The 24,643-nt window shown below is 42.0% G+C and overlaps 1 protein-coding gene across 1 annotated transcript in view; it reads right to left on the bottom strand.

The window, feature by feature from the left end:
* Positions 1-24,643, bottom strand: part of EPHA4 (EPH receptor A4) — a 143,432-nt gene that overhangs the window by 79,720 nt on the left and 39,069 nt on the right. Inside the window, exon 4 of the mRNA XM_060016042.1 lies at positions 1,390-1,545. Within this exon, the coding sequence (XP_059872025.1) occupies positions 1,390-1,545 (156 nt within the window). The remainder of the gene's footprint in view (positions 1-1,389; positions 1,546-24,643) is intronic.

Below are 24,643 nucleotides of genomic sequence, written 5' to 3'. Positions count from 1 at the left end.
TCCTTTTTGTTGTTGTTGTTTTGCCTTTTGTTTTTGTTTTGTTTTTGTTTTTGCAGTACGCGGGCCTCTCACTGTTGCGGCCCCTCCCGCTGCGAAGCACAGGCTCCGGACGCGCAGGCTCAGCGGCCATGGCTCACGGGCCCAGCCGCTCCGCGGCACGTGGGATCTTCCCAGACCGGGGCACGAACCCGCGTCCCCTGCATCAGCAGGCGGACTCTCAACCACTGCGCCACCAGGGAAGCCCTCTCCGCTCACTCCTTTTAAAGGTGGTCTTTGACTGGGCTAGACAATGGCCCCCCAGCTGACCCAACTGACTCCAAACCAGAAAAACAACCCGCTATCTGCAGTGATGTTTACAGGCCAGCCAAGATGGAATGTACGGTAGTTAAGGAACAAAATAATGAAAGTCCTAATGACAGTAAAAGCTAACATCTGTCAAGTAGCAAGATTTTATACATTTCACATAGTTTGTAAATAACATGAGTGGACTGAGTAGCAACAACCATGAGGGAGGTACTATTATTAGACCATTCTACAGATGAGGAGACTGAAACTTAAAAGGCTAAATAGTCGTTTGGGTACTAAATGGTGGGCTGCGAGACAAAGCCAAAACCTGTGGAAAGCCCCTGTGGCTGGCCACTCAGCTCTGTCCCTCCAAACACAGTCTCAGTCAATGAGAACACAGGGGTGGAATACCCGGGCCCACCACTCCCTGCTCTGGTCAAGGTCATAGCCACTGCAGGGTCTATGAATCCCAGGGTATGCATGAAAGGAATGTCAACCCCCGGAAACACTGTCCACGTAAAGTGTGAGAAAGGAGTTCTCTATTCCCCTGCATACCGAGGTGCCAACCCCATCCACTCCTTAACCCAGCATGTGTTCAGTGCTTATCATTAAACAAGCATTTCTTAGGATCCGGGTCTAAATGTTATGAACACAAAACTCTGAGGAAAGAAGGAAGAAGGGTAATGACATTGCAGGCTATGACATCTGTGCACAGAACTGAAACCACTTGCCCACATGTGATCCCATCCTATACCTGTTTCCCTTGCAGCTGTCACTCTTCCCCAGGAGTCCTAGATGAAACGGTAAAGCCGTTTATAAATTCCAGTCTCAGCTCTAATTACACTGTGTCAGACAACCCCTGAATGTTCAATCTCTGCTCCACCAAGTCGTCTGTTGGCAGCTGTGCGTCTTGAAGGCGACAAACTCAGTGAGAAAGAGCCTTTCTTTCCCTAAGGATTGCCCCTGCTCTGACTGAGAAAAGATGCATGTTTCATTTCATTTGCCCCCTGCATGGTTATCCTGGGAGAAGGCCTAGCAGTGCCCTGCTAGGTGGAAATGAAAGCTGTTGGCATCTAAGAAACGGGAGATGAGCGTACAACTTACGGGTGCAGGGCATGGAGGCAGCATCGCTGTCGGCTCTGAAAAAGCCTCGGTCACAGGTGCACGACGTGGCCCCTTCCCAGACAGAATAGCTGTGTGGTGGACACTTGGCACAGCTGGCGTCCGTGGACAGGGCCTTGTAATATCCAATTTTGCAAGCTAAAGGAAAGCAGAAAAAAAAAAAAAAAATCAACATAAACCCCTGATAACATAGCAAAGCGAAATGTTACCTCCTTGATTCAGAAGAAAGGAGACATTTTTGCTAATCACTAGTGAGCATCTGGTTTGAGATGCAGGTAAAACAACCCAAAACATTTGTTGATAACAGTCACTCTTTAAGAGCCATTAACATTACGGTCAGGTGGCAAAGCCCTGTGGAAAAAAAAATTCTTAAAACCGGTCGTGTCAATAAAAGCACGGCTAAAGTTCACCCCGCGCTTCCTACGTGCTTATATGCATGATGCCGTTTGATCCTTACGGCGCCCCCTTTCCACAGGCACTGTTACTAGTCTTACCTTGGAAATGAGGAATACCAGCTTTGAGCGGTAAACTGTCGGCACCAGACCATGCATCTGGTAAATGTCAGGGACCAGCTTTGACTGCAAGTGCTCGGCCCCCAAAGCCTGTACTCTTGGCCCCATGCTATGGAATCTGACAGCATGGTTTTGAACCAAATAGCTGGAAGTGTATCCCAGCGCCAACAAAAAATTGGTAGGTGATTATTTCCTAATTACGCTCAGCTACAGAGAGAACCAAAGTGGAAGACCAACAGAAGCAACCAAGCATAAAAGAAAAGAGTTGGTAAGACATGGATCATGATTTCAGGGGAAAGTAATATAAAACTACCCACGGTGGATTCTGGAATATAATATGTTCAGATTTTTTTTCAAGATTGGCAGATATTGGCGTTCATTTTCAAATTCATAAAACCCTCATGTTTCCCCCTTCCTCCATTTTTCCAACGCCGCCCTCCCTCTGCACACACAGCCCAAGTGGCTGGTGGAGAGAGAACATGGGCCAGGGCCATATAGTTCCTTATGCACCTGACACGCTTTCCATGACCTCATCTAACATCACACTGACACCGAGGACCGCTTTGACTAATGTGGAAAGACTCAATAATTCTGGGAAATCTCACTATAAATAATAATTAATAGCGTCTTTTTTTCTCCCCTATGCCCTTCAAGATCACCTCCCAAATCTGTCTCAACCTCAAATAAAAATTGACTGACACCATCCAAATTAAACCCACAGTGACAAGGCCATTAAAAATAAAGTTATTTTATGAGACCAGAGGTACGATAAAAATGTTACAGTTACCCACAATCTTTCCAGTATGATTCCCTCTCAATTTTCTCCATTTATCACACACTTTGGGTATTTCTAAACTATCAAAAATATCAGCTGGGAGAAGGGCCTTTTCCATCAGCGTGACCACCGCAAGAGACCAACCGCGCCAGCAGATTTTACTCAAACCAGTAGATAAAAAGAGATCCACAGAACTATGTGATTCTCCGAGGAGAAATGGCCACATTCCCTGTCTCGTTACTCATCCATCAAGCATCTGTACGGCTTCAAGTTGAAGTCTGTTCCCCCGTCCAGCACATCCTGTTGGTATTTTCTTAATCATGCTCTGGTAACGGCAGGCGGAAACGGAGTTCAGCAGAAGCACCAGAGAAGCGCGCAGTTACTTCACCATTATTAACTAAAGTTGCTTATGGAATTTCCTTTAACGAGCCAAAACTTTATGGTGTGTGGAGCACCGACAATAAAAGCGCTCGGAGATCAAGCTCTCCCTTATTTGCTTTCGTCTGTCACTGGACCGCAGCATCTTAGAAAAACAAGTTGCTCCAATGACTATGACTGAGATTTATGTCTCAATATGATACGCATCATATCATTAGATAAGGTTCAACATGCAAGGTGCTTCTTGGTCACGCTTAAGATGGCCCTAGGGTTTCGATTAAAATCAAAAACTGTGGCTTTGGCAGGAAGAAGCACAGAGGGTCAAACTCGTTCTTTCCACTTCAAACACAATGAGTCCTTGAACTTGACACAAACCCACTGGGTCTCGTGTCTCACCCGGTCAGTCACAGCCCACAAAGGCAACTTGTGGAAACCTGGTCGCTCGGGGCTGGGACGGCCAATAAGGGATAAATTGCTTTTATTTTTTCACATCTGGATGTTGGAGGAAAACTTTCCACGTTCCTGCCTAATCCTTGTGCACCTTCGTTTCATCAGGCATCAAAATGTAACAACTCACAGTGGGAGAGGGAGATTGACAACAAAATTGGCCTATGACTGATTCATTGCCATGTGAAAACAGAACACATTCAAAAACTTAAGGAAAAAAAAGCATTGCTATTTCCTCCACTTCTATTCCAATAAGACTACTTCCAGTTAAAGAATTGAATTCCTAGTTCACAAAAATCAAATTGAAGGATATCTTGAATTTCCTAAAGTTCAAAAATTAGTTGTATATATACATGTTTATTTAAGGGAAAAATGAATTTTCAGTTTTATACTTCTTTTCTGTTTCCTTGAAGCTAGTATATTAATGTTACCAAGAGTAAGTATTTGTGAATTTATTTGGAGAATACAGAGTTTTGTATCTATTTGGGAAATTGAAGGCTGCTGTTCTTTAAACACACTATTTTTACTCTCTTTTCCTCTTGCTTTTACAAGCGCAAGCAGAAAATACAAAATTGTCATTGTGCTATTCTCAGCGACCCTTGCTACCCTTAACACATTCTTGTGTCTTCAACTACATTAAGACCATGTTATTAATATTTCAGGATACAAAATACAGTAGTGGTTTTTCATGCACACAGCCATTTTGCTGCCTACATTCAAAATGACCTTCTAAACGGATGGCTAAGTACATTTCTTTGCTCTGTGTGGTTCACAGCCTTGCAGCGTTTGGTGCATGGATGTGTAAGTACATCCCATATTTAATCACCATTTATTTGCGTCTTAAAATCTTCACTACATCTTTCATTCTAAACAAAACCCCCATGAAACGTGTATAGCAAGCATTGACACGTGTTATGATTTTCCATCATTCTCTTTTGGGTGAAAACCATTACACTGTAGTTTTGAATGATAGTGACTTGGTAAGCAAGTTTGGAGAGAGCCCAACTGCACACCCAAGACATGCCTTCCTTCTGCCCCGTTGCTGGTGAGGGTTCACTAGATGGGGTACAGAGAAGGAGTGCCTTACTTGATCTTTCAAATATGCCATTGTGGGAAGATTAATTCACATGTGCCATGCAAAACTCTGAATTCTTCTCCTTTAGCTTTGCCTTAATTAGTTCCTTCTGCTGACTTTAAATAAAGGAAGACAAATGAGGACAAAGAAGAGAAAGAAAAACTTTTGTTTCATTGGCTGACCCACTACTATAATGAGGTTGTATTTTAGGACAGTCTTCTGTAGAAGTTCCTTTGTGGAATATTTAAATATAACTACTTTTGGTTAAAAACAAAAACAAAATGGTTCTTAAGGCAAGGTAGTATCTTCAGGATTTCTTAGTGTATAGATGATTTGCATGAGGTGGAATGCCCAATTTCAGGAACTAGTGAAACCTACTCTTAAAAGATATTATATATATAGATGTTTGGTCATTTTTCTCCTTTTTAGAGACATACAGAAAGATTGATTGCACCTGACTGCCTTTTTAGTTCACATTTAAACTCATTTAGTTTGTAAAAATAGCTACTAATAATATCAATTGTGATGATACATCAAATATTCATTGAGCATTTACGGTGTTTACATGCAAATGAAAAAACTGAGGGTTTTAAGTAACTTGCCCAAGGTCACACAGCTAAGTGGTGGAGTCAGCATTAAGACTGACTTCTAGCAAAATGTGACACTGATATAATTGAGTGATGGGGAAGTACGGGTGGTCCCAACTTCCTTTTGTCCCTCCAGCCCACCAGGTTGCTGCCTCAGTCAACCACATGTCTGTGACCCACTTTCCAGGTCTACACTGTCCAGAGTAACTACTGGCCACAAGCGGGCCCTGAGTGCTTGAAACGGGACTGGTCCGAATTGAGACAAACTGTAAATGTGAAATACACAGGAGATTTCAAAGACTTCGTACTCAAAAAGGAGAACTAACTTATTAATAATTTTTATATTGAAGCAACATTTTGGATATACTGAGTTAAATAAAATACCATTAAATTTAATTTCACCTTTGAAACTTCACATTTTTTAATGTGGCTACTAAAAACCTTAAAATCATCTGTGTGACTTGCACTGTATTTCTATTGAATAATGCTATGCTAAAGTCTGGAATCTTAAGTCTCGCGCGCGCACGTGTGTGTGTGTGTGTGTGTGTGTGTGTGTGTGTGTGTGTGTGTGACCACACACAGGCACTCTTGCAAATGCTGGGCACTGACAGTGATGGGGGATGGACCTTTACTCAAATTTACCCCGAACCCACCTCTGGGAGTCTGATTCACTTCTATTTAAGCACTGCTCTCAGGCAGCTGGCTAATTTGAGAAAACCTAATTTGTGCTAAAGTACTAACAAATAAACATTAATGTGTTAAAAATTACCTTCCTGGGTAACAAATTTGCATTTTAATTTGGAGTCTCCAGAAGGTTAAAGATGAAATTCCAACAGTGGCTCCCTTGGGGCAATCTGAGCCATTTATGCAAACTGGTCCAGGGGGAACATTTGGCTGTGGGAGGCCTGTGGGCTGCATGGTGAGGCCAAACAAAAAAAAATTTTTAATTAAAAAAAATTAAACGTATAAAAAAATTAAAAAATAAAATAAAATAAAATAAAATGAGGTCTCTAAAGAAGGTTTCTGCTTTCAGGTTTTTGCAGAAATGTGCAATCCCCAGCCATCTTTGGGGAAGTTGTGAACATCAACAAATCCCCCATAGTACAGACGGGAAAACTGAGGCAGAGAGGTTACCGATCTGCCCAAGGCAGGGTTGGTTTTCTAACCCAGGCAGTGTAGCTTAACCTATAAATCAGGCTTATAGATCTCCTCATGCTTTTGAAATCTACAGGTAAAGATGGACAATTGTTACAGGGAAACTGGGCTCTGCTTTGGGACCAAAGCAGAGTTGGAAAAAAAAAAAAAAATGGAAATTGAGTTTTTTAAGGAAGCTTAGAGATCATCTAATCCAGGGGCGAGCAAACATTTCTGTAAAGCGTTAGATAGTAAAAAATTTAGGCTTTGCAGGCCAAGAGGAAGACCAAGGATATTAAGAAGGTAATTACATAACAAGATAAAATTCTAAGAAATTTCTACAAAAATTTTTAATTGATGAAATTCAGAATATAATAGTAACAATTAAGTGCTATTTATTAATGAGAAGAATGGAATTCCTATCTGGAGGGATAATATTCCACTTAATTGGAGTTCAAAAAAAGTGTGCCTTATTATCAAATTGTTTGCAAATGTCATCTATAAAAATCATTCTTAGCTCTCAGACCATAAAAAACAGATGTCAGGCCTGGGGGTCATACTTTGCCAATATTAAATCTAGTCCAACACACTCATTTTCGAGATGAATGACTTGCCCACCATTCCTTCTAGAGTATGCCAGGATCAAGCCTGGAATCTAAGGTTCCTTGATCTCTGTTACCCTGCAGTGTCTCCCCGAGTTCCAAGCAGTTACTAATCAGAGAAGTGATGGAATGCAGAAACAAAGGAAAAGCAGTTAAGCAAGATAGCTTGAACAATAGCTCAGGGATAAAACAGAGCCCTAGTTCCTCCTCAAGGGCTATACATGACAATCGGATAGACATCTTTGAGTTCCGTAGGAACTATGACCCCCACCCAGGTGGTAAATAGTAACTACAATGAGACCCCAGACTGGTTGGAATCAGAAAGTTGATGATTAAGATTCCTGGAACACCCCCTGTTACCTCATCACTAACCAATCAGAAGAAAGTCATATATCCTGCAGCAGTCACCCCAAATGTTGCCTTTAAAAATCCTTCTCTGAAAGCCAATTTAAAGTGAATGTACATATTATAGTACTGAGTCAAATTACTTTTCCAGTAAGATGGTTGGTGGAAAGTTTACTCTTTTGCAGCAATGGTAAGAAAGTGATGTAGCCTGACTTGGGGGCTGATGTACTTATTAGATGAGACAATACCTACGCAGTGAAGCACAGTGCCCGGTCTGTATTAACTACTCACTAAAAGGGTAACATTATTACTACAGTGGGATATAACAGGCTGCAAAGGTGCACATAATCCATATATTTTTAAAAAATAATAAATAAATAAAACTCAAGTTTTTGTTTTGTTTTTGAACAGAACTGGATATAATTTCAAAAACACTATGAGATAACGTGTTCATTGTTTTGTTTCCTTTGTTAACATGATGTGAAAAACCCTGGATTGAATTCTGTCTCATAGCATCGGCAACTTATTTAGTGATCAACACAAGATAGGTTTCAGGTAAAGTTTTATTTTAAAAATATGTAAGAACATTTTTAAAATTAAGTAAATTATTGGGTTGGGTTTTGAGGTTTCTTTTTTCCATCAATAGTTTGTGATGCAGACCATCTCCTTCAGCAAACCACTGTTCCATCCTATTCTCTACCCTCCAGCTCCTTCCATTGTTTCCACTCTTATCCTGGAACTAGCTTTCACAAAAAATAGACAAAGGGGAAGAAAACGACAGAAAAAATCTACACTGAAAATTGACTTGCTCTTTCAACAGAATGCAGTATAATTCCATAAATAGGTAGGTAATTCTAAAATGTCAGATGCAGACGGTTTTCACATAAGATGCAGTAAATCCTCTAGAAGCAAGTTCACATAAAGCCTGCTAAATTTAAATTAACTCCACAAAAATTACTGAACACAAGTAAAAAGAATGCAATGGAGAAATAACTTATTATTTTCCCTGCTTGCCTCAAAAACACACAGTCTAATTATTTGAGGAGCTATTTCTCTTTGGTAAACTTGGAGGGAGTCAACGTGAACAGAAGAAATTCCAAAGACAAAGTTCAACTAAACATGGAAAAGAAGAAAATGAGTTAGTAGGTTCAGCATATTAATAAGGCATAATTCCATTGCCAGAAACTGCTTTAAAAAAGCCTCCCTCTGGGGCTTCCCTGGTGGCGCAGTGGTTGAGAGTCCGCCTGCCGATGCAGGGGACACGGGTTCGTGCCCCGGTCCGGGAAGATCCCACGTGTGGCAGAGCGGCTGGGCCCGTGAGCCATGGCCGCTGAGCCTGCGTGTCCGGACCCTGTGCTCCACAACGGAAGAGGCCACAACAGTGAGAGGCCCGCGTACCACAAAAAAAGAAAAAAAAAAAGCCTTCCTCTGTATATATGTAAAGGTACTGACCTGAATGTAGGTTGCTAGCTCCAATCTCTGGCTACATCAGTTTGGGATTCTCTCTCATGGGGGAATTTTTAAGGGCTCCAACAAAGGCAATTAGGTTTCCAAATTTAGATGTAAGTGACTTGACAGGACAAATAAAGGGCTTCAGTATTTTTGAAAGAGACAGAATCTATTCTGATCTAAAGCCCAGAGGTTGCTACCAGAATTGACCACAGTGAGGCTAGAAACTTTAACTTAGTTTGATCTTTACAATTTTCTCTAAGATGGGAGTTAACATGAATTTATAATAAATCAGAATAGAGCATTGCTAGAAACAAGTAAGTTATTGCAATTTTATAGGGGGTAACAATTTTAAAATAGAAGGCAGCACAACAAACTGTAATCTCTCTCTATATATATATATGTATATATTTAATATGTAGTTTGTTAAATAAAGATTCTTTATTCTTACCTCTAACCCTTGTTCTTATGCTCCCATTTAAGACACTGAAAATTTGCTATATTAAAAAAAAACAAATCATGGATTTCAATATTGCCTTGAAAAACAATGAGACTATTTCAAGGAAACAATCTAATCCCCAGAGCTCTACAAATTTTGTGGATCTTTTCCTTTTATTTCATACTAAATTTCACATATCAATGACCGTGACTTTCTTTGATAAAATTTGAGATTAATGATTGATTTTTTTCAATTTATTGATCGTACTGAAGATATAAATTTGCATAGGTTGAGCAGAACTTAATTGAATGATTTATAATAATGTTTTTAAGGCTTTGACAAAATTTAAGTTTATCTGCTTTTCTAATATGTAAAAGTTTATATTAGGAAAGGAAACAAATATAAGTTAAAAATCACAAATGTCTACAATATAAAGAAAAAAAGTCAAGAAAAACAAATACTTTAAGATGAGCTAAACATACAAAGTGTTTAATCACGGCTTAAAAAAAATTTTTTTTTATTATTGTTTTTTTTCTTGGCTGTGCCAGGCAGCTTGTGGGATCTAAGTGCCCCGACCAGCGATTGAACCTGGACCCTGGCAGTGAAAGCTCCGAGTCCTAACCCATGGACTGCCAGGGAATTTCCTAATCGTGTTCTTAAAAACACCTAATCCCTGCCTTGACCTTGAATATAAAATTACTGAAAATATATGGGAACATAATAAGTGCAGCTATATAGGCTCCAACCTCACCACTGATAGTACGTTAATCACAGGGATGGCATGCGACTCTGAAGTCATTCACACCGAACTTGATTACCCCTGACATTTCAGAGAGGGACCAACTTTCCAATGAGTTGTGCCATCGCCTTCTTCGGCCTCTGATCTTTGGGGTACATAAAGACTCGTGGTTCATTACACACCCACTGATTTCAAATAAGAGGTCAGAGCACTGAATAAAGGATCCCACTCCTCATACTCTGAATTTGATACTTGATGTGATCAGCATTATTATATAAAGAGATCATCCACTAGCAGGTATGCACACCTTTTCATTCATTCGTCTGTTCATGTTTTAGCAAACATTTATTAAGCATTATTATAATGCTTTTGTTAAGCTTTTATAGTAACCATGATAGAAAGTATTCATTGAGCACATACTAAGCCCTAAGAAATCTGGGAAATGTTGCCTTCAGGAAGAGAGTAGACTGCTGCCCCCACTCCCATCTTAAGGACGCTCTCTGGCAGGGGTCCCTGCAGGCTTCTATGGGGACCTTTCTGACACACCTAACCCAAGGCTATCTGCTTATTTTTTTTTTGGCCGCGCCTCGCAAGCATGCAGGATCTTAGTTCCCTGACCAGGGATGGAACCTGCGCCCCCTGCAGTGGAAGCAAGGAGTCTTAACCACTGGACCACTAGGGAAGTCCCAAGACTGTCTGCATATAGAAGGAACGGAGTAGAAAGACGGCATCTGTAAGAACACGTGACCCCTGAGTAGAATGTTCCTGAAGGAAAAAGAGTTTGGCCAGGAAGCCGATTCTACCCAGAAAAAATAAAACAAGAGTTAGTGATTGCCAGCCAGGTACAGATCACGGAAGTGGGCACTCTGGGTATTTACCAGGCTGATTTCGACAAGGCCCCTCTTTTTAGGGAGATCACAGCCCAAGTGGAGGTTCTCTCATTAACTCTAGGTACATCCTATACTTGCTGTTTCTCCATTTAAAAGTAAAGATTGTAAAGACTGGGAATGAATGAAATATGTTCTGAAGCCAGGGCCAGACCAAGAGAAACACATGTTAAACAACTATTTGATTAACTGGCAGTGTCGCTGGTCATTGTCATCCAAACGACTTTACAGCCTGAGTTGTCACAAATCACGATTTATGTGGCTGAAATGACTACAGTAACACTGCTCAGTGCCTCCCTCTTCTTTTTTGTTATGTTGATGGGGCCCAAGGAGCTCAGAAGAAGAAAAAGAAGCTTTAAAAGACTCACTGCTAACGTTATTAGGGATGCATTACAATTCTTTGCTGAGGTTTTGATCATGGGCCCCTTCACTGTTTACTTTTTTTTTTTTTTTTTCCGCGGTACGCGGGCCTCTCACTGTTGTGGCCTCTCCCGTTGCGGAGCACAGGCTCCGGACGCGCAGGCTCAGCGGCCATGGCTCATGGGCCCAGCCACTCCGCAGCATGTGGGATCTTCCCGGACCGGGGCACGAACCCGTGTCCCCTGCATCGGCAGGCGGACTCTCAACCACTGCGCCACCAGGGAGGCCCCACTGTTTATTTTTTGAATATTATCGTACTGAGAATTTTTGGAGAGAGTTTTAAAATTCTGAGTTACTCATGATCAAAAGGGGATTTATGTTAAATGGATATGAGCAGGTTAAACATTTGTTTTGTCTTTGGTATTGCATTAGTGGATTAGTGATTTTATATAACTATCAGCCAGCATTTAATATTAGCATTAAATTACATGTAATTTAATATTACATGTGTTTGACTATTCCAACACTGCTCACGTCTGAGGAGAACAACAAAAAATTCCCAAGGAGCTCCTTGAAGAGTCCTAGTCTAGACCAAGTGAAAGTCATGGGGCACGTGCACCGTCTGTGTTTGGTGCTGTATAGAGACAATCTGAGAGATCAGAGCAAGAACCAGCAGACCAAACATTTGAGATCACCAATGACTTCACTCTTAAATAAAACAGTGCTAGTACCAACTCACTCTCTCCCACTGACTCAGTTACACTCATGCAAGCTTCAGGGGTGGGATGGGTTTGATCCTTTATCTAATGCATTTTCAGCCCATCAGGCTGACAGATCGTGGTCCCAAGAAATCAGTTTAAAGCTAGCAGGAACAGGCAGCGTGACACTGAGAGCCCATGGGCACCCACCTTGACAAGGAAGGACTAGCAACTGGTCAGGGCTTACCTGTGAGATTTCTACAGGACCACTTGGACAAAAGGGAGGCTGGGGAGCTGCACATTCATAGATCTGAGCTCCACAGCACTAGGACAATTTCTTCGCTGTCACCGGATCTCCGCTAATGAAAGCACAAAGGGCAGGCCTCTACGATGGTCCTTACAGTATGGCAGGTGGGGCTGGTCCCTCCCTCAGGAGCTCTCCTGTTGAAAGTGCTCTGGCAGCCTCAGCTTTCTCTGTCAGCAGTTTGAATTCATGGGAAAGGGCAAGATGCCAAAAGTGCTTGCAGGTGAATTCTTTGTCCCTTTCAAGTGCATCTGACTTAACACTGATGACTTATACAGGTGTTTATCTTTTGTTGGGAAGGATTATCAGTTAGGTCAGTAAATCTTTCCCAGGTATAAATTATAAATCACAAACAGGGATGCCAGGGGGAAATATCAAGTCATCATCTCTTCATTTGTATCTCATCCCAAATATCAAACACAAGCAATCACGATGAAAATTGATATTAATAAAAACAAGACCATGATATTGACAAGTTTCCGCAGTGTTGGGTCATAGGAAGGAAGAGTGGGACAACTCTTGTTTGTAAAATATAGATGGGGTGACAGTGAGAGCCATTTAAAGCCAGCAGGAGAACAAATCAGGCTTATTGCCAAACACAGAAGAAATGAATTTCACTAACATAACCTAAATTCATCTCAGATGTACAAAAATCTTTACTGGCCCAGAACAAGTTTCTGAACTAACCTTCAAAAATGATTACAAGCAGCATGGGAAATTGAAAACGTTCCTTAGGATTCTATTTGCAAGATCATAACCAACCTGGATTTTGGAAAATGGTTTAATTTCTTTGCTAATTACTCTTCCTTTCTGTATATCACAAAGCAGTGGAGAAACATTAAAAGTCCTTCCACAGAGCTGTCAAAAGCAGATCAGTTTTGTGTCTGGAAAGCTGAGGCCATGAGAAGACCTGTATTTTATTTATTAGAATAGAAAACTTTTTCCTAGCCCTGAGGTGGGATCATTTTGAATGAGGTTCGGATTTGAAGAAGTTAAAAAAAAAAGGCTGAAGTCATAAATCCTCCTCCCAGAAGAGAAAAAAAAGAAAAGCATTAAAACAATTTGGCAGGTGGATGATCATCTCCATGAACAAAATGAAGCTTTTTTCCTCAAGGCTACATCAAGGTTACACTTGGTATGTCAGAATTCATTCCTAGCATATGTGTAAGTGCAGGAAGTGAATCCAGAGGCCAGGCTCTGTGGGGACCAGAGCTGGGTTCTAGTCCCAATATTTACCAACTGAAGGTCTCTGGGCCTCTGTTTCCTCTCAGGACACCAGACTACATAATTTATAAAATTTCTTTTTAAACTTCTAAAATTCTGGTCTATACTCCTCCCAGGATCTGATAGACTCAATGATTCTGAAAGAGCTAACACGTTTTAATAAACATTAAAGTCATTTATGGTTTGGTTCAAATGCTATTCAGCAAATGACTCCAGTACCTTGACCTTCCCTTCCAGGCCCGGTGTGGGCTCATCCACAGAACTCAGGACCTGAGCTCGACCACTCACCAGCCATGGGTCTGAGTTACGGGCTTATCAAAATAACCCACTCCCCCATAAATTCATAACTTTAAACTCTTTATTGAACTTTCTCTTACCTGTCTTAGCAGAGATTTCTGAGTGTTCCTATGCTCCTTTTGCCACTTACTAAAATCAGAAAAGAGAACGAAGAAAACAGATGTCTTTTCTCTATGGCATCAAGGCTCACTCACTCCACATGTACACTTAAGCAGCTGCATATGCCTGGCAGAGGGAGGGGATGACAGAGAGGGCGTCTGTGCTTTGGAAGAACACACACTCTAGTGGCTCAGGTATAATTACAAGAGAGCAAAGTGGTAACATGAAAGAGATTGGGGAAAGGGCTTACAGCAGGTGTTTAGGGAAGGCCTTTTATAGGTGACCCATGAACTGGGCTCTGAATTAAGAAAGGGCCAGCAAATGTGAAGATTTATGTGAGAGAAGCATTCCAAGAGAAAAAGGAAGTTGCAAAGGCCCCTGATGAGGTGTGCATCCGTTAGAGAAGAAGAGCTGTCTCTAGGGAAAGCTTGAGGAGGAAAGCCAACACTGAGCTCCAAGAGACCAGCAGGGTAAAGATTTTTCAAAAGATCACTCTGGGGGCTGGTGGAAGATGGGTGTTGGGAAGTACCAGTAGAAGCAGGGTCACTAGTGAGGAGACTGTTGAGGGAGACCAAGAAGAGACAATGGTGACCTGGACCAGAGTGGGGATAGAGGAGCAGGGATCAGAGCTTGGGTTCCAAGTAAATGACATAAAGGACTCGCTTTGCTCTCCAGTGAGGTCACAAAATATTCCTGGATGTGGACTTAAGATACCAGACAAGTGACATGAGGAGTAAATTTTGGTTTTCCCGTTGGCTGTGTCCTTTGAAATGAGTCATGTCTAGATGTACCTGAGCAGACTGGGCCATCACTCCCACCGCTGATGATAGAACACCTCCCACCAACACAACAGTCTCTACGAGGCTGGTAACCAGGCCCAGGTTTCCCACCACTTACGTACAGCAGCCACACCTTGATGGCAGCCGCACGACAGCACCCACTGACACGGAGCCTGCCCGAGCGCCGGATTCCGGAGCGCGAGGCAAACCAGAACCAGGAGCGCAACTGACAAGAATGTGTCAACAGCAACAGAAGTAAAAGAAGAGCCATTAGCTTCTGAGTTGACATTAGGTTGCTGTTGGTGTGGGCAGGCCCTGTTGGTTTTCAAGTGGGGTCTTTACTTTCCTGTTTCCGCACAGAGCTGACGTTGACCTAATTGGGAGACCGCAGATAGCTAGCTGGTTTCCAGAAAACTGAAAAAATGAGAGTAGAATTTTCAGATTTGGTACCATTCATACCCTCTTTTCCTGATAGACCCTGTGATGATATAGCTCAGTCCTTAGCCTACAGTGCAAAACAGTCATCTTCAGCTTATAAGAAAAGAAGGGACTCCTGGCATGCCGGTACCAGCCACAAGGAAAGCCTCACTCTTACAGACCCTCTCGTCAACCCCGCCTTCTGCACAAGTAGCGTTCAGTAATGAACTGTGTGTTTAGAGGTTCCCGGCCCATCTCCCCCTGTAGAATGCACCTCTTGATCAGTAGCAGTAGTAAATGTGCCTATCCTGTTTGCGATGAAATCTCCAGCACTGCGTATAGCACCTTGGTAGCTGTTCATGACATACTGGTAGGCTGGGTAAATGGACGGATGAATTGCCTGTAGCATCTAAACCTTGATGACCAGCTCTAGAAGGCTGGACACACGGCCAGACCACCCCTGGCTCTGTGAACCAAGCTTTACAAAGATCATTTTGGGTTCCCTTTCCTGTTCCTATGTTTCTTGTCCACTGGGACTCAGATTTCCCTTCAAACAGCCTCGCAACGTTACAGGCTGTGCTGAAAGTTGCCTAGAGGGAAAGAGTACGACCCCAACGCAGGCAGGCAAGAAGGTCTGCTGGTAATACTTAAAGGGTGGGGGAAGTGGAGAGGCAAAATGTGAATGCTCTCGGCTTGTGAGCCCCTGGCACTCAAAGGAGCAGGAAGCCCATGGTTCAGGTCACGCAACAGAAAATGAATCCAGAGGGCTGACTAGTTTTGAAAAGCTAAACTATTTAGATAAGAAAAGTTGGGGGAGGAAAGAGCAGTACAGGTTGGAGTGGGTGGGGCTGGTGAGGGAAGAAATAAGTCGTATCAAAGGCAGCCTCGGGACCTCGGGCAGATAGGATGAGAGATAAGTCTCTTTGCTGAGTTAGTCACACCCACCTACATACAATTCTCTTGGCAAAGTTTCCTTTACGAACAAAGCAGGTGCGTGTTTTAAACAAAACAGTGCAGTGTCACAGCCAGGGTGCCTGTAAATGTAGTTTAAAAAAAAAAATCAAAGAGGGTAGACTATAACAAAACATGATCCATGGTTTGAGAATATGAGAACACTAAGATTACTAGGGTCCTATGGCCACAAAGGAAACCCGTTTCCTCAACGTACTTGAAATGATGCGGTTTCCGATTAAGGATGTTTGGACCCTGAGTCACAGACTGCAGAGCTGATATTAACCCCAACACCCTGTGAGGTGGAAAACAGATGGTGATTCAGAGCAAGAATCCGAGGGAAAGAGAGAGGTGGAGAGCAGGAAGGGACATCAAGAAAACATTTCCTTTTCTTCAGCTATTCAGGCTCATCCAACAGAACTTCTTTCTTCTGCTCCAGCTATAAAGACATCCCACTTAGGAGACTGGTCCTGGATGGTATTCATGCTGCTGGCATTGCCACTCGAAGATAATACTACAGCTAACTAGCCGCTAGGAAAGGAGCCTCTCAGGGTTTAAGGATAAAAAAACATGAAAAGACGTGGGCATAGTGGTAGAACAACCAAAGTAAACTTTCAGAGACAAGGCAAGGATAGCATTCTAAACTCCCAGCCCAAGTAAACAAAAGCAGGTTACCTCCAGCACAACCTAGAGCTCCAGCCATGTCCTACCTAGCTCTTCGACCGAGATCCTTCTACTTCCCCTGTAGTTTCTCAGTTTTTCTGTCTCTCTCCCTTCCTCTAGTTTCTGCTTCCACTTTCTTCATTGGCCATTTATCTGGATTTAAGCGTAATTTTTAAATACCCATTTTGTGTAATAAAGAAAGTACAATGTCCACACTGATTCTGTCATGCCTGTGTTTAAAATCTTTCAAGGGGCCCCACTGTGTACTCCATCAAATTCGAACAGAAGAGTAGAGACACTCAAAAGCCTCATATCCAGCCCCAGTTGTTCCTCAGATATCCTACATTTCAGTCAAACTAGACCGTGTAGCATTTGTTCTTACTTGGACTGTTTACAAGTTCTCAGTCACTTCCGAATAACAAAATCTTAACCTCTCCTCTGCAGAACAAAAACGTGTTGTCTGCAATTTTAGTAAACAAGGAATGTTGCCTACCATCAAGCCATCAGCCCCCGATGACAGTGTGCTCTGTGGGGAGTTCAGCATGGAGAAAAACAGGATACTAACCCTAAATAGTTAAGATATATATATATTTAAGGAATAGTTTCAATGAGCCCAGACTTTTGCATATTCCCATACATAGAAGAGCACTACGTCGTTAACTTAAGATTTGTTTTGTGATTAGCAGTAACCTTTTGACGTTCAACTATGTGGTTGTATTTTTTGTTGTTGTTTTTTCTTTTCCAATAAAAACTCCTATATATCCTGGCTCCTCCTTACCTCTTCAGAAGCTCCTCACTCTCCTGGGCTATAGTCCTCAGTAAGGTCCCCGAACAAAACATAACTCACAACATTTAGGTTGTGTGTTTTTCTTCGGTGGGCACTTCCAAGCCTAAATAAAATCAGCCACCACCTCTTCTGTGAAGCATTACTACGTTCGGGAATCAGACCTCACATTTACTTCGTGCACACTACACTCCTTTATCTTCATGCTTATTTACACATATATTTATTTCCCTGTTATCCAGCAAGTAATTGGTAAACCCAGAAGGCAGGACTTATCCTAGACACACACACACACACACACACACACACACACACACCCCTATCTTGATTATAACAGATGGGAGTTCTAAACTTACTAGTCAAGTGTTTTGAGATTTTCAATTATGATTTCTCTTCCCCCAAATCTAATTTTTGAAAGCTCATGTAATCCCTGATGTTTCTTTTCCCTATGCATCTGTGACTCTGAACAAATGAAAGTCAATAATCCTTGAAATCCATGTTTCATCATATGACATCATACATAACATTTGATGAAACCCCCCAACAGTTGCACTCCCAGCATGCATTATTTGAAAAATTCTACAATGACAAAAGGTTACTACACATTCAATAACTCTTTAAAAGACATTGGCATTTTATTAACTATAGTAGCACCTTCATGTATTTGAAAAATAGAGATTATGAGAGACAGGTTATTCCATATACAGCAAGGTCTGGCCTGGTCCATGCAGTGCTAACCAGGGACATTTTGCAATCATTCCTTCCCTATTCTCAGTCCCACAGACTCTGTGACCTACAACTGTGAATATCAATCAAGTAGCCATTGCTTGGCCTAACTTCAAGCAGCTAACTTTACTTCCAAACTTGCCCTTGAATGAGGAAAGGAAGAACGCTCTACCCAAGACCAAACCAATAGTTCTAACTAGATGTTGCAGGATGTAGAAAAAGTGGAATTGAAACTAGCTATAAGGTTTCCAGACCAAATACCTGAGAGAAGAGACACCATAACCAAAACAGGGACCAGAAGAAGAGGAGTTGATTTTGGAAGGAAGGGCATGAGGTCTGCGAGGTGGTCACTGAATTCAAGACCTTTAAATTGAGATGTTCAGGAAGCAATTGGAAATACAGGTCTGGAGGTCAGCACAACTAGAGACAGAGATTTGGAAAATATCTGCAAAGAACACAAGAATCACAGGAGTGGAGAAGCTGTAGATTCAGAAAAAGTTCAGGAAGGAATCTTGTAAATACCATCTTTCAAAGACAACTGGAAAAGAGGCAGGATAGACAACAGAACAGAGCGAGAAGGGAACTTGAATTTATTGGCCACCACCAGGCACTAGGTCACGCACTTTAAATACGTGATCACATTTAACCAAGAGCAACCAATTGCTCTTGACCTAGGCATTGCCAGTTATGCCCACTGTGCATGAAAGGCACCCGAGAATTTCAGTGTCCACTGCTACAGATCAAATGCTACATTCACTGTGGAAGAACAAGGAGGGTGCATGAAAAAAGCTAAAGGAGATCAGAATTTCAAACAGTCAAGGTGATTATTAAGGAGGAAGAGGCCTAGGAAGGGACAGATTGTCAATGTCAAAGACGTCTGTATTCTTTGAGAACAGTATCAGGGGAGTGATGTGGGAGCAGCTAAATTGTAGGATTGGTCCAGTTTATAAAGCACAATGAGTCAAAAAGTTAGCTAACCATATACCTATGCAATGACCAGTCTAGAAATTATATAAAGACAGTAGGTTACTGTTACAACAAAGCTCAGTATTATAGGGATTTAAACCCAATCAACACACCAATAAACACCCACTCCAGAACATGGCTCTAGCAGGGTCTCCCACACTTCACAGACTTATGTTCCATTTTCAGGAGTTGTATCTTCTGAAAGTTCAATCATTTTCTTAATTTCTTAACTCAAAAGCCAATATCCCTTGCCATAAATTGAAGGCGATAATAAAAATAAAATTCTAATTGTTACATTATTTTAAAACTGTGCACTACCGCCTAGAATTTGAGAACCTCAGTATCATCAATATGCTTCCAAAAAGATATATTTCAGTTGAGAAAACCAAGGCACCCAAACGGTGCTTGACTTGCAGAGGCAATAAAATATTTATTAAGTGGTGGATGGGAGGTCAGATGCAGAGAGAATGGCTCCAGAGCAAAGGCTCTAGCCACTCCTGTGTGCCTCCTGCCAGGTACTACCCTCCCTCCTTAGCACCAGAACTCCCCAAGAGTTTAAGCATTAAACCCACCAGATTCTGTCTGAGTGCATTTTCATGCCAGGCTTCCGAATGGAAGAAAGGAAAATGAAACTTGAGAAAGCATAGTCACGTGCAGATAGCCAATAAGGCAAGTGGTAAATGAAATGATCATTCCTCAGGTGTTTGCCTATCTTTGCAGGTGTTTTTCTACAATGAGAATGCAGGGCAATGGTCAGTCCATGTTAAATCTTAATATAGCTGTTAAGTCCTCATGACCCACTGAAGATAGACTTATAACCAGTTTTACGTAAGGATGAACGTTACCTGGGAAGTACAATTGTCATTTCCTAATGAAGCCCATGTCAAATGAATAGGCAAACTAAAAAAGATAAGGAAGTATAGTTCTAGAGAGTGGTCTTTCAGAATTTCCCAAATGCTTAACCATCTACATAAAATTTAAATATATCTTAATGACTTAAGCCAGAAAGATACAACATGTAAGAAATTTGTACTTGGACTTCTCAATACTTTCAACATCTCAAGTGTCCATTCAGGTTAGTAAACACAACCTAAACCTGTTGCCACATAACTGATCCTTCTTAGCATCCCAAACCTAGATGTGATTTGATCACATTTTAACGGCTATTGCCAATGAATTACTAGGAACGTGCTCATAGTTAAGGTATTTGTTCCCCCAGTTCAGATTTAAAATAAAATTTTTCAAGTAATGATTATGACTTTATAACCCTTTAAATTCCCCTAACTGTACTATCTGTTGTCTCATTCCTCTGGGATAAGTGCGAAAGAGAGAGAAGACATAGGGCAAATTTTATACAAATATGTAAGTTTACAGCCTTCTGAAAGAGCTCACTATTTTCAACACTCAGCAAATTACATGCCCACGACAGAAATTTCTATTTCATAAAAGAATGTGATAAAAATTGATGATGTAAACTAGACCCATCTGACAAGTAAACGTGGCATTCACAATGGCCTCAGGGCAAAGCAGGTGCATTTGTCCCCTACAATGTGTACACAGAGAGGACATCCATTATGCTGCGTGAAACTTACCATTTAGGTAGATGAAAATTGGTGCTAGACTCCATGTACGACATATATATTAAGTTAAAAGGTTAATTCTCTGACTCGTGGCCTGGATATTAGGGCTGTGGAGGTAAACAAGTTATCATATGCTCCCTAAATTACCTTTCAGTGAAACAAGATAAGGAGGTGAGGAAGGGATGCGTCCTCTATTTAGCTCCATTAGTTCCGGCGGTGGGGACACCCGTGCTCCCGGCTCCACCGTGTTTCCTCAGTGCGGGTAGGACGGCTCAGGGGTTAGGCACACAACCGGAAGTCAGACAGACCTGAATAATGGAGCTGACGCTCGACAGTGAGATGTGAGACTTAACCCCCAGCTGTGATTTCCTCAGTGAAACTGGGACAACATTGCGTGAGAAATAATGGAAAACTGCCCACCAAGTACATGGCACAGTGCTCTAAATACACTGCTTACCACGCTGCCCTGAGGTCCTCAGCAGGAAACATAAACGTGGCACCTATATCCTCTCTACAGAAGTGCTTCTTCCTGAAATTGACATTCCCTGAAAAAACATTGCCAAGGAAAGAGGCTACGAGTGGGGAAGGAAGAAGAAACCTATCGAGTACTTTTAGGTTCTGTGTCCCCAAAATGCTGAAGTGCATATCCTCTTTACGACTCAGAATCAGATACCGTTTTCCCCATTTTATTTTCTAGATGAGAAAATGGAGGTTCAGGCAAAGGTTCCAGCTAGTTAAAAATGGCCAAAGTGAAAGTCAAATTGAGGTTTTCCACATTCTAAAAATAATTATAACTAATATTTATTGAATGAGTACGGTCAGCGCTTTACATGGGTAATCTTACTAAATACTTAAGATGACCTGATAAATAAGGAAACACATGACCTCTATTTTAAATGAAGGAAACTGAGGCATGTAGAGTTGGGCAAATGCTAGATTGCTTGTCGGTAATGAATTTCAGAGTCAGTATTTGAACCAAGAAGCGTAATTCCAGAACTATGCCTGCCTCAAAAGCTTGTCTTTCCCTTGTGTGCTCAGGGAATAATAATAGGATCCGGGGTCAAGAAAAATTCACACCCACCACACACACACGTACCTACCACATACATACACATAAACACACCCACACACACTCCACATACACACTACACACACACACATTTAAAATGAGAAAAAGCATTAAAGTCATAGTCTACTAATCTGTCTTGGAACAACATAAGAAAACAAAAATGGTGTGGAAATCGGGTAAATTCAACATGTCCCCATCTTCTCTTGGTTCAGAGGATTCCTATTAACAAACATGTTCAACTCTTCAATAGCAAAGTGTCTCTGATTAACGTCCATACTCACAGGCCCACCAGCCTAGTCTCTCAATGAAAAATGTTAAGAGGGAGGGAACAGGAAAGGAGAAACTATGACACTGGGAAGAGGCAGCTGAAATGAACAGGCGTGTTCTTCAAAAGACACCCTGGACAGAACTTGATAGTGTCCAGATTTAGGACAAGGACTCAGCCCCACAGGATGAAGAGGGTCACAGCTCAAAGTGCAGCCCTGACCCTCCACCTTCATCCCCACCTAGAAGTGAACAGCCCAGCATGGTGGCCCCAGCACAGGAAGGGAGGCCCACCTGGGTCTCCTCCGCACTCATGGAACCTGGAGGCCCACACTGCCTCAGGACCACTTGTCAAATCCTTCCAGAGTCAAGGCAAAGTTGGCATGGGTCGGTCCTAAAGATATTAATGGCATATCCTTATCCCACAACAGCCCTAGGAGTTAGATACTATTGTTATTTCCATTTTACCTAAGAGGAAATTGAAACATAAAATAAATAAAGATGAAGTAACTTGCGTAGCTAAGTACTGGATGGGACAGGGTATAGACTGAGGCAATCTGACTTCAGAGCTCTCGCAGGTGCCCTGCAAACTCCTTCTTTTAGTATTCCAGAAGCTCAGGAGCAGAGACAAAGAAATTCTTTCACAGATTACAGGTGTTTGGACATCGTTCCCAGCTCCCACCCCAACCTAATTTCTCCCTCTTTCCCCTCCCCTCCTTCTCCACACACATGAAACACAAACCTTATCTGTTGTTTAAAACACAGAGCTCTGCCTGTCTGGTTCACCCTTGTGTAAATGCAGCAAGATTCCTGATATGGAGGCCTGTAATCCCGCAGCAAAAGTCTGATAAGGGTCTCTTAGGTGAGAGAGCAAACATATTAGCTTTACAGGAGAATGTACTTATTGAGTTAAAAATACACAGACGAGAGAAGGAACAGTGACCACAGTGAAATAGCAAAGGAAAGCATCCTAATTCCAGGCTGGATAACCACCTTCACAGAAAGTCCACATTAACCATTAAATGCATTAACAACAACAACAATAAAATCAAATCAGACAATTAAACCTTTTACCTGCACACCCACCTACAACTCCCAGCCACCTTTGGTCACTTTATTCTTATTCCCTTTGAATCACCATGGCCAAGTTCGAACACCTTTTTTTATTATAATAATATTATCTGATTCTTGCAGCGCTTGCTTACAATTCATCTTCACAAAGAGTACCTCGTATAATGAACTGAATCATCAATACAACCCAGAAAAGCTGGAGTTCTCCCATTTCCCAGATTAGGAAATACAGCTTCAGGGAGGTTGCCAGCCAGCAGAGCAGGAAGCTGATCTTCCGATTCTAAATCCAGCACTGCTCCCATTTCACCATTTTCGGTCCCTCTGATGGCCACTTCCACACCCTTCCTCCTCTATCCCAGCTCTCTGGTCCTATGTTCTTCTGTGTCATCCCCAAATATGCTACAGCTCAACAATTCAAACAGTTTTCAAACGCTCACACAACTAAAGGCATGCTCTTAGCCTTGGTCAGATACGCCCCTCTGATAGAACCAGATCAAGAATCGAATTAGCTTGTGCAGTCTCAAATAAATTATAAGCAGAGAGCATTAAAAACAGTCTGTCCATATGCACCCCCTGCCTCCACCAAAACAAAAGAAGAAAAAGAAAAAAAAAATACCTCAAGAATATGCATAATCTAGTAATAGTGGGTCTCTCTGAATGATAGGATTGTGGGTAATTTTCTTCACGCAATACTTTATACTTTCTAAATTTTCTATTATTAATATATATCACACACTGTTTGACATCAGGGGAAAATGATTTAAAAAATGTTAAGCCATGAAAGCACTGAGATGTCGGGTCAGTTGAGGAAGGAAGGAAAGGGATTTATTTTGCTGCATCCTGAGGGGGCTGTGGAGAAGGTGGGGTGAAGGTGGAGGCCACCATCCACAGAGCACATGGAGGTAACTGAGTGGACGGCTTCCTCTCTCCACCGGGGACTGTGACTTCTGCGAAACAGCCGCCCCTCCCTAAGGACCACCAGCCCTTCCCACATCTAAACACAACACGCTGACTTGTACCAACAGAGAACGCCTATCTTCTAAAACAAGTTTAAAGATTGTTTGGATCTGAGGAGAGAGGGAGGTGATTATCCTGTAGGCAGAGCTAATTATTTTGACCTAACGCTTTGAGATACCCTGGCATCAAATCTCTGACTCAGAAGCATCTCAGAGGTCATCACACCTGGTCTTGAAGCCCAGACTTAAAAGCAAAATTTGAGTTGCTGCCGAAGGGCATAACCTCTTCAACTTTCAGTGATTCCGCATTCATATTACTGAAGGTGGCAGAAACTTTGGTCGTCAACTGTGGTGGTTTCTAGGCATGACACACGGAGCTTTTGGACCCAAATCCAGCAACCGTTTTCCTTCAGTTGGCAAACCTGCAAGTACGGTTTCCTCAACGTGAAGACAGAGCACTAGAAACGGAAAAGGTGTTTTAACCTGAGTATTATTTTCACATGAGGAAATCTGACCTCCCACAAAACCACTCATGAAAAGGGTGAAAAACGGATTCAGAAAGTGAAAGGAGGGCCTTCCCTGGTGGCGCAGTGGTTAAGAATCCGCCTGCCAATGCAGGGGGCACGGGTTTGAGCCCTGGTCTGGGAAGACCCCACATG

This window comes from Delphinus delphis, chromosome 7 (assembly GCF_949987515.2).
Source record: "Delphinus delphis chromosome 7, mDelDel1.2, whole genome shotgun sequence".
Lineage (NCBI taxonomy): Eukaryota > Metazoa > Chordata > Mammalia > Artiodactyla > Delphinidae > Delphinus > Delphinus delphis.
This window is presented reverse-complemented; position numbering and strand designations above follow the sequence as displayed.